This window comes from Equus quagga, chromosome 13 (assembly GCF_021613505.1).
Source record: "Equus quagga isolate Etosha38 chromosome 13, UCLA_HA_Equagga_1.0, whole genome shotgun sequence".
Classification (NCBI taxonomy): domain Eukaryota; kingdom Metazoa; phylum Chordata; class Mammalia; order Perissodactyla; family Equidae; genus Equus; species Equus quagga.
Window position 1 is genome coordinate 67025492 of NC_060279.1, and position 15412 is coordinate 67040903.

The window sequence follows — 15412 nt, forward strand, 5'->3', positions numbered from 1 at the left end:
GGTGCCCCTAAGTGGATGGAGCCGCCCCCGGCTCCCCGAGGGCGATGGAGAATGGTACCTGTAAGTCGCTAGGTCTGAGAAGGGCCTTGCTGAGCGCTCCGGCCAACCCCAGAGCCCAGGTTTGGGTACCTGGAGGTGGCCTGGGCGAGGGAGGGCCTGAAGGGGCTGGGAGAGCAGGTGGCCAGTTTGGGAAGCCTTGGGGTGGGGCTTACACAGCCCCTTCCCCCCAGGGCTGCGTCAGGGTTTGCCCAGGTGGGCTGATGTAAGATGCAGGTTGTGTGATGTGAGCAGGGTAAGGGGCAGTGGGTGGGGGTGGGGATGGGTCCTCAAGTCCCTGTGAGGAAGAGCTTGCCTCCTGGGGGGAAGGCCAGCACCCCTCCCATGCTCCGCCGTCCCCCCTCCCCTCCAAGCCACCCTAGGGCTGTACATAACTCCTCCATCCCCTTGATCACCTTTGTCCATTTAGTGACCACCTCGTAGGCCCACCCCCTCGGGATCCGAGCCAACCATCCCGCGTCGCAAACTTTGGTTTGGGGGACTTCTTTACGTTCGCTTTATTTTTCATTTTGTACAGAGAAATATTCTTTTCAAAAGCGTCTTTTGACTGAAGTAACTTTTCTGGTGCTGTTGTTAACTTGTTCCTTTTTTTAATTTATTTCCCCACCCCCGGCCTCCCCTCCTGGTTCCTACTCACCCATCTTCCCTCCACCTGCCGCCCCCCCATCCCATCTGAACCATTTTGTTTCTTTTCTTTCTGTCGGTTTTTGGATAAATTATCCTCTCCTCCCCACCCCCTCCACCCCCCCCCCTTGATTTAAATAGTCACTGCTCAAGTAACAAATTCACTGTGAAGATTCCAGTATTAATAAAGTCGTACTGTAATTAACACCCCCGCCTCCGCCTCCCTTCCTCGGCTGCTGCTCACCTGCCCCCGCAGCACCCTGCCTGCGCCCCAGCCCTTTCTCATCCCGAAACCCTGGCCAGGCAGCCCAGGGCGCCGTGTGGCAGGGCCAGGAGTGGCCAGGTCTTGTGCCAGGACCTAAGTTTTGAATGCCTCAGCTCTGTCCCTGCTGGGGGCTGTCTTTGGGCAGCCAGATGGGGGGAGGGGCCGGGAGGCACTGCCCAGGATCAGGCTTCTGAGGCCTGATGTGCTAGGGCAGGACTGGAAGAACACAATTCCTCAAATACCTACCATTCCAGGTCCATTCCAAACCCCAATCTTCAGACCCAGGCCCCAGGGCCGCCCCGACCTCCCACCTCCTGGACTCCCTCCCACTTCCTGCGCTCGTGGCTGGAGCTGGAGGGGGAGGCGGTGGAGGCCTCCAGGTCCTCTCCAGGTCCATTCACCCTTGCAGATGCAAAACAAACCAAAACTAAACAAAACAAAGCAGGTGTTTAATAGAAAAAATAAAAGGAACTGGAAGAGCATCCACTGTGGCAAGATGTGGCGTTGGGCTCTGCCCCCTCCCCGGCCTCATGGAGTGGTGTCCGCCCCATGCCCACCGGCCCCTCGACCAGCTCTCGCCTCTGCAGGCTAGGAGACGTTCGGTGCTGCCGTCGGGCAAGGGAGGCGGCCCGGGCAGTGCCAGGTGGGGTGGGAGCTCGGTCCTCATCCATCTTCAGGTGCCCACAGGTCCCCAGGTAAGACCACATGAGGCACGGAAGGCAGGAAGCTGAGCCCTTCTCAGGCACAGAATCCCCAAAGGACAAACACCCTTCCAGGGGTTCCTCTTCCAGCGGGGGCTCCCACCACCACGCAGCCAAGTGTCAGGCCCAGCTGAACTCCCGTGGGAGCTCCTCCAGCTGCCCCACCCAGGTCACCATACAGGCTGCTCTGGAAGGAGGCCTGGCCCCGTGCCCTCGGCAGCATCACTGAGGGGGGACTCCAGCCTCAGATCCCGGGGAGCGGGGCAGGGAGGTGGGGGGCTGCTGGGGCCAAGGGTACAGCTGGGCAGCCACACACTGTGATGATGAGGACTCCGGGCTGTGGGGCTGAGGGCTGGGCAACTCACAGTCCTGCCAGTTCAGGACGGAGCTATGTTTACCTGCAGGGGACAGGAAAAAAGACTACAGGAGTGGCCAACACCCTCCTCGTCCCCAGACCAAGCCGCACTGTTTTTGTCCCCATACCCAGGGCCCATCTGGGCTTCCAGAAATGACCTGCAGCCCTGGGGAGCAGAGGGCCTGCCCAGGGAGTCCTGGCTCTGCCCAGTGACTGGCACCTGGCACCCTGCCCCAGCCCCATCCACCCCAGCTCCTTACAGCAAGGGCAGTAGAGCAGCTCCATGACCCGGAAGCAGTTGTCCAGCAGGGCTTTGGGCCGTACCAGCTTCAGGCTCAGCCCTGGGGCACTCAGGAGTGACAACACCACTTCCACCTGGGGGCTGACCTCCACATCCTAGAAGGAGGAAACCGTTAGGACCGCAGGTCAGTGAAGAGACAGCCACCTCCCAGGAGAGCCATAGGGCTGTTCCTCCTGGAGGGGCACAGACCACGGAAGAAGCACAAGACTTCCCGTGACCAGGAGGCCTGTAGGCGATTTCTCTCCTTCTTCTTGCCGCAGGTGCCAAGTTTCCTGGGGGGGGGGGGGTCCCCCTCAGCACCCCTCACCCAAGCGCAACACAGATGCTTCTCTTTCTCCATCGTTGGTAAAATGACTGCAGGGGGCAGGCCGGAGAGGGAGGAGATCGGGCCATGTGGAGTCCCTGGCCCCAGAAACACTGTCCTTCAGGATGCAAAGACCCCCACCAACTCCAGGGAAGAAGAGAAAGGACCTTCATGAGGCTGGTGTGGTGAAGACAGCGAGGTCAAGGCTGCCAGCCCAGGGCATCTCCCCACAATACTTAACAGAAGGAATACACATGGCGTGGGGAGCCCCGAGGATGCCGTGGGCAGGAAGTCCCTGAGCAGGGGGCAGAGCCGTGGGAGAAGACATCTCGAAGAAGGAAATGTGGGGCCTGAGCGGGAAGTGAAGGTGCAGGGTTGAATTGTGAGCCCCCCCCCAACCCCCAAAAAGCTGTGTCCAAGTCTTAACCCCTGGTAGCTGTGACTGTGACTCTGGAAACAGAGTCTTTGCAGATGGAATTAAGCTAAGGATCTCAGGATGACATCATCCTGGATTGAGGGTGGGCCCTAAATCCAATGACTGGTGTCCTTAAAAGAGACAGGACATGCGACACAGAGGGAAAGACCACTCGAAGACGAAGACAGAGGCAGGGATGGGAGTGATGCTGCCACGAGTCAAGGGCACTAGCAGCCACCAGGAGCTGGAAGAGGCAGGAAGGCTCCTCCTCTAGAGCTTCAGAGGGAGTGTGGCTCTGCTGACACCATGACAGAACTGTGACAGAATAATTTCAGTTGTTTGAAGCCACCAGTTAGTGGTAATTTGTCACAGCAGCTTGGAGAGAGGAGTGAGGGGAGACGGAGGGAAAGGGAGCCCACCCCCACAGCCCACTCCATAGCAGGGAAGAACCCACTGCCGGGCAGATGGGGGCAGATGTGGAGCGGGTCATGGGCCACGAACATTGTTAGAAAGAAGCGAGATGTAAATGCTGGTTAAATCTGAACAGCCCTGGTGGGCAGGGCCTCCACCTACCCGCAACCTCCTTCCCGGGCCCCAGATGGGCTCCCGAGAGCTCTCAGAGTCAGAGACCCTCTTGAGGCAAAACGAGGACGGAAAACCATGTCTGCCCCAGGTCAGCTCCAACCCACCCTGCCCACGGGCACAAAAGAGCCACCAAGGAAATCGCTGGGTCCCCCGGCCTCTGCCAGAATTGAGAGAGCCTCCCCAAGTTCCAGGCAGCTGCAAAAACAGTGGCTGGCCCCTAAGCGCCTCTATCCTCAGAGGCTCATGGCTGGTGCTGGGTGTTCTGGCTGAGCTGGGGAGCAGGTGGGGGTCCCCGAGGCAGGGCTGGGGTGGGGAGCAGGGCAAATGGTGGTGTGGGGAGGGGTACCATAGTTCACACATGGCCTGCGTGGGGACACACAGATCCTGTCACCTTCCTCTTCAGGCTTATTTAGAGGACGTATCCCTGAGGCCTCAGATCAGCCCCCCGAGCAGGCAGTTATCAGGGACCTCTTTCATTCTCATTATTAAAGTCATAGTTTACATTAGGAGTCCCTCCGTGTTGTACATTCCATGGGCTTTGACAAGTGCCAGATGTCACGTATCCACTGTTACAGGACCACACAGAAGAGCCTCCTCACCGGAAAAACCCCTCGTGTTCCATCTAGCTGTCCCTCCCCCTCCCCCACAGGAACCTCATCTTAGATGCAGAAACAAAGCCAGACACATCAATGACCAGCCCAGGATCATAGCCAGAGTGGCAGAGCCTGGAACAGATTCTCAGGGGAATCTCCAGTCCCCGCCCCCAGCTCCCCTGGCCTAGCCCACCTCCCGGTCAGCCCTGGCCATCTCTCCCTCTCCCCCATTTCTCCCACACCCTTCAGGACATGCTGGAATTTTCCATGTGTTTACGTCCTCCCTCGATGGCCCTTGGCCATGCGGGTGCGTGCGCGCGCACACACACGCCCTCGCGCCCACACCTCCGAGCAGCTCACCCTAAGGCTTTGCTGGACGTCCAGAAGCAGTGTATGTACCTCCTCCAGGTACTTCCAGGATGGATGGTCCTCGAGCAGCACCTCCTGCACCCACTCAGTAGCACTGAGACTCACCCAGACCCACAGGTACCGCAGCTCCTGCTGGCTCACTCGAGCCCTCTGCTGCAAGGACAGGAGAGATGGTTAGAACCCCTAGACTCAGGCCTCTGGGCCCTCCTCCCCCACTCTGACACCCCCACCCCAGGGCTTGCCCTGCATAATGAGCCGACCACGGGCATCCACTGTGGCTGGCAGGTACCTTGGGCATGGGCCAAGGGCAGGCTTGCTTGAGGGACCAGGAAAGGCCCCTGACAACAGGACCTGCCAAGACCAATATGCCTCTCAGGCTGGGCCTATGGGATGTCCCAGGAGGCAGGGGTCTCCCCAGCCCCGGAGGGGATTCTCACCAGCCTGGTGACATTGGCCATCCTGAGCACCCCCTCGTAAGGCACGCTGACCCTGTAGTTGATGGGGAAGTAGTGTTTCTGGGAAGGTACAAGAACAAACCATGAGGTCAGAGTCAGAAATGGCTCAGACATGTCCCCCCAACCTCCCAGACGAATTTGATGTAGGAAGAGAGGACCCAGGCCCAGCCCTTCGATGGCAGAGATGGCCCTCTATGGAGAAGAGATACTTGGCTCCCCATGGGATAAAGACAGCTCTCTCTCCTTGCGGACACAGGGAAGACTGAAACCAAGCATGCAGTTCCTGTTAAGGCAGAAGTTTCAGGCCAAGAAGCAGTATGAGGGACAGACCACCCCAATAGAAACGTATTCTTTGGGGTGGGGGATTACTTTAAAAGATTACTCTACAACTCATTATGGCGACGGCTGCAGAACTGCAGCAAGTACCCTACAACCCGCTGGGCTGGACACTTCAAACGGGTGAATGGTATGGTATGTGGAGTACATCTCAATAAAGCTGTTATAAAAAAGACACACAGAGCCATGTGCCACGTGGGCGTCTCCACCCTACAAAAAGAATCAAACACTCTAATTTCTACGTCCTTATCTCCTCTGCCAGTAAGTGTCTGGGGTTCCCCCCAAGGCTTCCTGGAGTCCATTTCTGAGTCACAGAGTGAGTGCCACGTGGAGGTGGGATCACAGGTCAGATCAAGCAGGAGGGGTGGAGATCCCCGGAGATGGATGGCAGGATGGGAGGCGCATAGGGGTGTGTGGTGGAGAGAAGGGCCATGGTAGGCTTAGGCTGACGCAGGTCTAAGGAGGGACCTTGAATGTCCAGATCCCTACGCCCAGTGATCCCAGGGGCCTGGGAAGAGGGACACAGCAGATGCCCACGTGGTTACCATGTATTGAAGGCGGTTCCTGTATTGCAGCTTGTCCCGTAGAAAGCCAGTGACCGCGCACTCCTCACTCTGGGTCAAGGGCCACACCTCCAAACCCTTGTTCCCCAAGGCCATGCCAAGGAGGATCCCAAAATCTGTGGACCGCACCCAACAGAACGCATGAGCAACAGTGCCCGGGTGTGCAAAGCTGTGCACAACCATCCTCCCTTTTCCCAGTCACCAGTATTCATGGGAGGAGGCAGGGGCGCAGAGCCCCAAGGAGGCCTTCCCACCACTAAGAATGCTCTCCCTGGGGTCTGGGCTCCAGGACAGCACCTCCAGGCGAGCAGGAGCCGTCCAGCCCGTCCACCCCCACCCCTGGCCAGGACAGCCCCCCAGGAGCCACGCCCGGGCTTGGTCTCCAGCCTACTCCCCACTCCTGCCCTATGGGGCAGGGACAACTTTCCTTCCAGGGCAACCTCAGGCCCTCTGCCAGGGCTGACATGTTTTCAAAGCCTGTTCCTGCATTTTCTATCTGGGGATACAGGAGATGCAGATTCTAGTTCCAACTCTACAACTGACTCTTGGGTGACCAAAGCCGTTTTCTTCCCTGCTCTATCTGACCTCAGCATCCTGTCAGTTAGATGTACCAGCTGGTTTGCAACGGCCCTTCCCGTTTGCTCCTTCTGGGATGCTAAGCGAAACTCACTCTGGCTGTTTCTGTTCCCTGACAATAAGCCAGCTACGGCCTTCCGAACATTACCAGCTTTCACCACTGGGGGTCGCTGTAACTTCAAAAACAGCCTGTGATTTCCGCCTGACTGAACAGGCTTTCAAAAAATATCTGACAGTTTGCAACAAATATGAACAAGGGTTAAGTCGATCAGAGCACAAACAATAACATCTAGATGGGCAAGAGACGTATCCAAAAAATCAACCTCACTCATAAAGATAAAGAAATTCACAGTAAAACAATCAGATGTCATGTTTCACCTATCAAAATGAAAAAGGATTTTTAAAAATTAATTTTATTTTAATAACACTTGGTGCTGGCAAAGTAGTGAAGCAGGTGCTCTCATTCTGGAAAGCAACTTGGCAGTTTTTGTTATTAATGGACTTAAAAATGTCCACACCCTCTGACCCATTAAACTCCTTTCTAGGAATAAACCTGAAGGAAAATCAAAAAGAGACATAAACCAAAAGAAGACTTCCATTGCAGCATTATTTTATAATAGTGAAAATCCATAAATGGCCTAGATGTTCAATAATAATGAAAGTAGCCAATAAAAATCACACTGCCAGGGCCAGCCTGGTGGCTAGCAGTTAAGTTCACATGCTTCGCGTCAGTGGCCTGGGGTTCGCCGGGCACAGACCTACACACCACTCAACAAGCCATGCTGTGGCGGCATCCTGCATATAAAGTGGAGGAAGATGGGCACAGATGTTAGCTCAGGGCCAATCTTCCTCAGAAAAAGAGGAGGATTGTCAGCAGATGTTAGCTGGGGCTAATCTTTCTCAAAAAAAAAAAAATCACACAGTCAAAAAATGCTTATGATATGCTCATGTGATAAGAAAAATATTTATGATGTGCTTAGCGAGGTTTAAAAAAGCATGATTCAACACTCCTTATCTAGGTAGACAGCATGTCTTGGATTTTGTTCATTACATATATGTATGCATAGAAAATGTGGAAAGAAATGTATCAAATCTCTATGGGAGATTTTTATGTTCTTTATATTTTTGTAGGACATATTTTATATTCTATAATCAATTTCTACAGGTATTATTGTTATAGTCAAAAGCAATAATAATTTTTTTCTTTTTTCTTTTTTCTCTTTTTTTTGTCCCAAAATAACCAGGCAGGCTGAGTCACCGCCTTGGTCCACCACTGGCAGGGATGACTGACTGGACTTTCCCCACTCACCTCCCTGGCACTGAGGAAGACTTTTGTTCTGAAACGCTTGCTGCCGTGGGCCTGCTCTCCATCGCTTCCCCACCTCCTACTCAGGCCTGCCGCCAGGCCTTTGCTCCTGCTGGGCCCCTCACCGGGAGCGCCCTCTGGTCTACTCAAGCACTGTGCCCCATACGGGCTGCAGCCCACCAGCCCTTCCTCTCGCAGAAGTCTGACAACCACATTTTTTGCAAGGTTGCAAGTCTGCAACCCATCTGGCACCTCCTCTCTCTCTCTTTTCATGTGGTCACCCAGGATTTGGACACAGGGCCCGATAAACACAGATGGAACCAGCGTTTCTGCTTGCTTTCTGTCTTGTCCCTAATCTTTCACCCTCTCAGCTTGGCACCTCTGCTGGTCAAGACCATCCTTGCATCTGGGTTTTTGCTCCCCCTTTGTCCCTGCCCTGGGCATCCTCTCACACTGCAGACCTCTTTCAAGGTCTCACCAACACTCCTTCCCTCCCCAGACTCTCCCTAGCCCCCACCAATCCCCGTATCTAGCACCATCTGTCCAATTCACTCACTATCTTGACCAGAAAACTTAGCCCTTAGTGTGTGAATACGTGATGCTGTTAACCACAGCACTGTTTCGTTTACTGAGCACTTTGGGGGTTCACCTTGAGCAGGGAAATAGGAGCATGCATCCGAATCTCCTGGAGAGCTGGTGAAGGCCCAGAGAGCCAGGCCCCACCCCACAGTGTCTGATTCAGCAGGTCTGGAGAGGGGCCAGAGAATCGGCATTTCTTTTTGTTGTTGTTGTTGGGGTTGAGGAAGATTCACCTTGAACTAACATCTGTGCCAATCTTCCTCTATTTTGTACGTGGGTCGCCACAACAGCATGGCTGACGAGTGGTGAGGTCCACGCCCGGGACCCCAATCTGTGAACCTAGGCCACCAAAGCAGAGCATGTTGAACCTAACCACAACACCACGCATTTCTAACAATTTCCCAAGTGAAGCTGATGCTGTTGGTCTGGGGACTGTACTTTGAGAACATTGACCCAGAGTGACAGTTGCAAACTCGTGTCCCAAGGGCCACGTCTGGTTCACAGAGATGTCACATAAAAATCCGAGTTCCCATCTTTTCTGTAAAAGTCTGTATCTCTGCCTACACTGAATCTTCTTTCCCGTGTGGCAGTCACCCACTGGCTGCCCACTCCACCCTCCATAACCTATGCCAGGTGCCCTCATCTGAGTCCTGCTCCAGGGCCTTTGGGGCCTGGCATCTGTGGGCTCATAGCAGGAACTTATAGAGCCTCCGCGCCTCCCAGCCTGGCACACGCAGGCTGCCCTGGAAACTCTGTCCATAGATGATCTGCCTTCCCGAAACTTACACTTCCTCCAAGTCTGCAGCCCGACTACCATTTCCAATTTTAAGCTTCTTTCCTGCTGCCTCCACCCCACGAAACAGGCCAGCAAACCGGTGGCTAGGCAGGGACAGTACGGCTGTGGCCTCATGGCCCCTCTGCACCCCAGGAGCCCCACAGCCAGTGTAATCCTGGCCCTGGCCAGGAGGCCCATCTTGCCCCCACCTCGCCCTCCCCCCCGCATCCAGAGGTAAGAGGCCCACAAGACAGAAGAGGAGGCTGAAGAAAGAGCAACTGCCCTTTGTGCAGTGACAAATGGTTGTCCACCAGCCTACCTCCAGCGACCAAATCTGAACCTGTGTAGGGAGCTGAATAGCATCCTCCCAGTTCACGTTCACCTTTGACCTCAGAGGCGATCTTATTTGGAGCCAGGGTCTTTGCAAATGTAATTAAGTTAAGGCTCTCCAGATGAAATCATCCTGGATTTAGGGTAGGCCCTACATCCAATGACCGGTGTCCTTATAGGAAGAGAAGACACAGAGACGCACAGAGGGAGAGGCCACGTGAAGACAAAGGCAGACTGGAGTGACGCGGCCACAAGCCAAGGAGCCCCGGGAGCTACCAGAAGCTGGAGAAGGCAGGAAGGACCCTCCCCTAGAGCCTTCAGTGGAAGTGTGGCCCGGCTGACTTGGTTTCAAACTTCTGGCCTCCAGAACTGTGACAGAATAAATTTCTGCTATTTTAAGGCAAGTTTGTGGCAATGTGTTAGGCGGCCAACTTCCCCAGCACCGAGGCCCTCACAAGCCCCTGATCTCTATCCCCACCCTCTCCCTCATACCTCGGCCAATCCTTGCCAGGTTCCGCGATCTACCTTCACGAGTCTTCTCCCCTCCACCATGCCTTTCCCTCCTCGCTTCCAGCTCTGGACCTGGCCCTCATTACTTCCTGCCCAGAAGGTACAACAGCAACTCTTACAAGTACCACCAGACTGCTCTTCCGAATGCAGAGTAACTCCCAACCCCACCCCAGATCACGAACCTTCCAGGGCTCTACATCCTCTCATGAATTAGGAACTCTTCACCCCGGCTTCCAAGGCCTGAGCCACTGGAGCCCAGGCCAGCCTTCCACCCTGGCGTCTCACTGTCCCACCACTGAGCCCTTGTTCGTGCTGTTCCCTCTACCTGGGACACAGTCCTCACCTCCCCACGTCTACCTGTGTGGACATTGCCCACCTTCGAGACCATTTTGAGTGGCACCTCACCCATGCTGCTTCTAGAACACCGGGTCTGGGTCCTTCCCCTGGTCTGAATGTTCTGACCCTTTGCAGTATCCCTGCACAAGGGCCGGGGGGGCTCAACTCCTCTGCGAATCCCTCGCAGGGTCAAGCCCCGGACCACCTCCTAGCTCCGTGCCAGGCATTGGGAGAAAGGCACAAGACAGCCCAGGTCCTTGTCACCATGGGAGTGACTCTCCAGCAGGCACATGGGAGGCACCAGAAAAATAGGTGGAACTTGAGTCGGTTAAGTCAAATCTTGGAGTCTGAAGGGATCTTGGTCTGGCCTCCTACCAGCAGGCTTTAGGCACTTCTAGACTCTTGTTTTTCTGTCCTCATTTCAGCTTATTTTCTTTTTACCAACAACACTGTTCTCTGCCTGCCTTTCAATTTTGTTCTTTACCGAGGGAGGGTCAGCAGGAACAGGATGCCTTCCCAGGCATCCGGGTGCACTTCTCCCATGGGTCTTGGAGGCCCAGACTTCTCCAAGCCCCCACCCCCAGCTGGCCACACCCAGAGAGGCCAGAAATCCCTGTACTCCCCAGCGCCAATGAGTCTGGGAAGATGAGATGCTGCCACCTACCACCAGTGCCTGCCCTGTCCCTGGGACCACCCACTGACTGTGCCCACCCAGCCTAAGACTCGCACCTACCATGCCTGTCTGGGCTGGGGTCAGCTGGACACAAGGCAGGGGTGGCCGTGGGGGTCCCCGAGGGCACCTGTGGTTAACTGGGAAGCATCTCAACTTCACACCAGCAAGAATGCCCCAGTTGCCATGGTTACAGCAGAGCCTGGCTCTGGCCCAAGGCCTCCTCAAGGCGGTCCGCACGGACCCCCCAGTACTCACAGCGCAGCCAGGCGAGTCCCCGGGGCATGGTGGTGCGCTGGGTCCCCCCGAGAGCAGAGGTGGTGTCCCCGGCGGTGTGTCTATCCACAGAGGCCCGAGTGGGGCCTACATGGCCTCGGGTCAGCAAAGGTGGCCCAAAGTCAGGGAGGGCTGGCCACGGAGGGGCCTGGCAGGGGGTGGCAGGTGCTCCCAGGGCAGCCCCCGCCCTTATCTGCCTGGCAGTGCGGAGGGCAGCCGGGGGGCAGAGGCGGTGAGTCCCATGGCAGCCAGGACCTGGCCTGAGACAGCGGTCTCGGGGTCTTCCCTCCGAGCGGGAGGAGAGAGTCCCCAGCAGGCCCCTCGGAATCTGGGGCTGGGTTGCGCTGTCTCTGATTTCCCCGTCTGCAGCTGCTCAGTGTGAAATCCGGCTCTGGAAAGAGAAAGGAGGAGAGAAACCGATTATGTAAGAGCCGGGCTGCCACTCAGCCATCAGCCGCAGGCGCCGAGAGCCCCTGTGCCTGCTGCACCCACCGTCCGCCCGGACCACCGGACAGGCTGCAGGCGCACAGCCCCGCCCTGGCGGCTGGCCGCTCGGGGGACACAGAAATGACTCCAGAGCAACCAAAGGGCAGCACGAGCCCAGGAGGGAGTTATGGTGACGCCAGCCGGCAGCCACAGGCCCGAACAAAAGCAGGACCAAGGAATGAATGGGCCGCGTGGGTTAAGCCAAGGGAGCTCCCTGAAGGAGAGACTGGAGGTGCTTGAGTGACTCCGGCTGCGGAGGTAAAAAGCAGCGGGTCATTCAGCCCTCCACTCACCGGCGGGCTCAGTCCCATTGCCATGTCAGCCCAGCTCCACCTCCCTCTTAACAGGGCTGCCAGGTGACTACCGAGCACACAGTTAAATTTGAATTTCAGATAGACCACACATGTTCTTTAGTATAATTATGTCATGAAGACCTTTCTAGTGTAAGTATGTCCCAAATATTGCATAGGATACACTTATATGAAAATTATACTCATTGTTTACCTGCAATTCCAAATTAACCGGGAATCCTGCATTTTTATTTGCTATTTTGGCAACCCTACGAGAATAATGGAATCGCTCTTCCTCACTGCTCACTATGTGCTAGGCCCAGGGGTAAGGCCTTTATATCCATTGAATCCTTGCAACAGTATTATGGGACTATATAATCTCATTTTATCAGCAAGAAAATCAAAGCTCAGAAAGGTTAAGACACTTGTTCAAGGTCACACAGCTTGTAGGAAGTGCAACAGGAATTCAAACTCGGCCTGTTGGTAGCCACTGCGGCCAACTGATGCCCACATGAGAGTTAGGAAGCCCTTATTAGCTGGGCTGGGGTCTCTCACATGGTCATCTCATCTGCCCCTCACTGGACTCGGCAAAGTACAGACTGTTGTCCCCATTTGGCAGATGAGGACACCGAGGCTCTGAGAGGCTGAGTCGGCTGGTTAATGTTCCCATTGACCCCTTGTGTGAGGTCACCGCTGGCTCTCAGCTCCTCCTCCTCCCACCCTGCAGTTCCCCTGCTGCCACAGTGTCTCCACGAATACTAACCTCACTGAAACTTTCTGTTGTCGTTACTTTTGGTTTTTTTCAGGTTTATTGAGGTACAATTACATACAATAAAATTCATCTTTTTTAGTGTACGATTTTATGAGTTTCGACAAATTCATAAAGCCGTATAATCAATACAATAATCAGGATATAAAACACTTCCATCCCCACAGAAAATTCCCTCCTGCTAATCTAGTCAACCCCTCCTCCCCGCCCCGCCCCAGCCCCAGGCCACAACTCGTCCATGTTCTGTCCAGAGGTTTGTCTTTTCCCGAATGCCGTGGAAACACGTCCACAGCGTGCAGCCTTTTGTGTCTGCTCCTTGCACTTAGCACTCTGCAGCCGGGATTCAGCCAGGTTGTTGCGTGGGTTAGTGGTTTGCTCCTTTTTCTTGCTGAGTAGTATTCCACTGTGTGGACAGATCACTGTCTATCCACCAGTGGAGGGACATCTGGGTTCTTTCCAGTTTTTGATCATTATGAATAAAGCCACGACAAGCCTCTGTGTACAGGTTTTGGAGCGGACGGAAGTTTCCATCTCTCTTGGGCTTATCTGTCACCTGGAGGCGTCGTGCCCCACAGCCCTTCAGAACATGTCGGCTCTGCCTGCTGCCCACAGGGGCCCGGGCCGTGAGCTCCTGTCCTGTCCTGATCCCACCGGCTGGAGTCCCTCAGCCCAGACCTCCCCACCCACCAGAATCAGGCTCTGCACCCATCCGTGCCCCACAAAACTCTCTTGGCAGCCTCTCCACTCAGAAATCTCCCTGAAAGGCCCCCAGTGCTGAATCCCACCACACATCCCAGACCATCAGACCCTAATGGAGGAACTGAGCAAGTGAGAAATGGGGTCACGGTCACCTTCATGCCACACCACAGAGTCCTGAACCTGGGTGCCACCTGTGGTCCCACCCCTTGAGCCCCGCTGATACGGGGGGCAGTGTGTGAAAGGCAAGGAAGACACGATGTAGGAGTTACCTGATGACACAGGAGCCAGCGCCTGAGTGGGGAGGGGCACGCAGGAAACCAGGCACTCACGGAGGCCCCGAAACAAGGGCCCCTCCCTGACAAATGAGCCTGAGGGTAATCCCCCGAAAAGAGTGGCTGTGGCCATCCCCAGAGAGCCCAGGGCCTCTCCTCTCCCTCTCTCTCTCTCTCTCTGGTGGGGGTGGGGAGGGTGAAGCGTTTGAAATGCCTCCCCCACCCCAGCCCCATGCTACCCCTGGGGCTTGCATGGAGCTTCATTAGGAAGCTCACACAAAGAAACATTGTGCAAGACAGTAAAAGTTGGAGTATTATTCTGCACACTTCAATTGGGAAGAGCATTTTCAAAGTCACAGTGGCAAGTAAGAAGCACATACTAATTTAATGGAATCAGGACGTAAGGATTCTGGGAGGACAGGGAGCTGAGGAGAGGCAGGTGTGTGGGGAGGGAAGTGGGTGACAAGGAATAAATCTTTCACGGTGAGAAGTCAACAGATAATGCCTCAAATGAAGAAGTAGTCAGGGGGCTGGCCCGGTGGTGCAGTGGTTAAGTTTGCACACCCTGCTTCTGCGGCCCAGGGTTCAACAGTTCGGATCCGAGGCACAGACCTAGCACTGCATGTCAAGCCACACTGTGGTGGCATCCCACATAAAATAGAGGAAGACTGGCACAGGTGTTAGCTCAGGGCCAATCTTTGTCATGAAAAAAAAATTTTTTTTAAGTGTAGGGGCCGGCCCCATGGCTGAGTGGTTAAGTTTATGCGCTCTGCTTTAGTGGCCCAGGGTTTTGCCAGTTCGGATCCTGGTCACGGACCTAGCACCACTCGTGGGGCCGTGCTGGGGCAGCATCCCACACGACGCAACTAGAAGAACCCACAACCAAAACATACAATTATGTACTGGGGGGTCTTTGGGGAGAAGAAGGAAAAACAAAATCTTTCAAAAAAAATTTTTTTAAGTAGCAATACCAGCATGCTATTTAGAACGATAAAAATATATTTATTGCTTAAAAAAGGAAAAAGTTGAAAGTCTGGGCAGCAGGAAATGGGGAGAAGGGAGCAGACAGCCTATTGTCCTTCATAGCAGCATCATATTGAAGGATCTGATTAATTCAGGTGCAGGTATAACTTTGATTTAAAAATTTTGTAAACAGGCATTTCTGTGCTGCACTGTGTTGCAATGTCTGTCCAGGTCGGGCAGCAAGGACATGCTCCCCTGGGACCTTCACTGCTCCCTCCTTTCCAAAGCCACCTGCTCTGGCTCCTCCCTGCCCAGCCTCCCCGGGGAGGGAGCTGTGGGACCCGAGCTGGAACCCAGTGGATGAGCTCTAGAGCCAGGGTCCCAACCTGAGGCAGAGATGCCATGCTGTGTTCAGAACACATGTAGCTCAAGTGGCCACTCTATCAACTGTGTCACAAACCACCCCCCCCACCCCACCATAGAGTGGCTAAAAACAATCATTTCCATTTTTTCACAGATCTATAGGTTGGCTGGGTCTTGGCTGATCCAGGCTGGGCTCACTCACTCTGGTGGCTCGGCAGGCGCTGGCTGGTCTAGGTTGGCCTCAGCTGGGTTGACTCACCCCCAGCAGGCCAGCCTAGGTTTGTTCTCA

At 55.0% G+C, this 15412-nt stretch overlaps 1 protein-coding gene across 8 annotated transcripts in view; it reads right to left on the reverse strand.

Annotated features, from left to right (window-relative positions):
- Positions 1 to 1374: 1374 nt before the first annotated feature.
- IL34 (interleukin 34) overlaps positions 1375 to 15412 on the reverse strand; it is a 57297-nt gene continuing 43259 nt past the window's right edge. For 6 of the 8 annotated variants that reach the window (XM_046683696.1, XM_046683691.1, XM_046683695.1 and 3 more), the window contains exons 2-7: positions 11264 to 11672; positions 5906 to 6039; positions 5007 to 5084; positions 4561 to 4722; positions 2263 to 2398; positions 1375 to 2045 (exon numbers count right to left, since the gene is read on the reverse strand). In XM_046683696.1, coding sequence (XP_046539652.1) covers positions 1870 to 2045; positions 2263 to 2398; positions 4561 to 4722; positions 5007 to 5084; positions 5906 to 6039; positions 11264 to 11291 — 714 coding nt within the window. In that variant the 5' untranslated portion in view covers positions 11292 to 11672 and the 3' untranslated portion in view covers positions 1375 to 1869. Of the gene's footprint in view, positions 2046 to 2262; positions 2399 to 4560; positions 4723 to 5006; positions 5085 to 5905; positions 6040 to 8454; positions 9284 to 9981; positions 10098 to 11263; positions 11673 to 15412 lie in introns of those variants that run through there. The other 2 variants (XM_046683697.1, XM_046683690.1) reach the window with 2 other exon arrangements.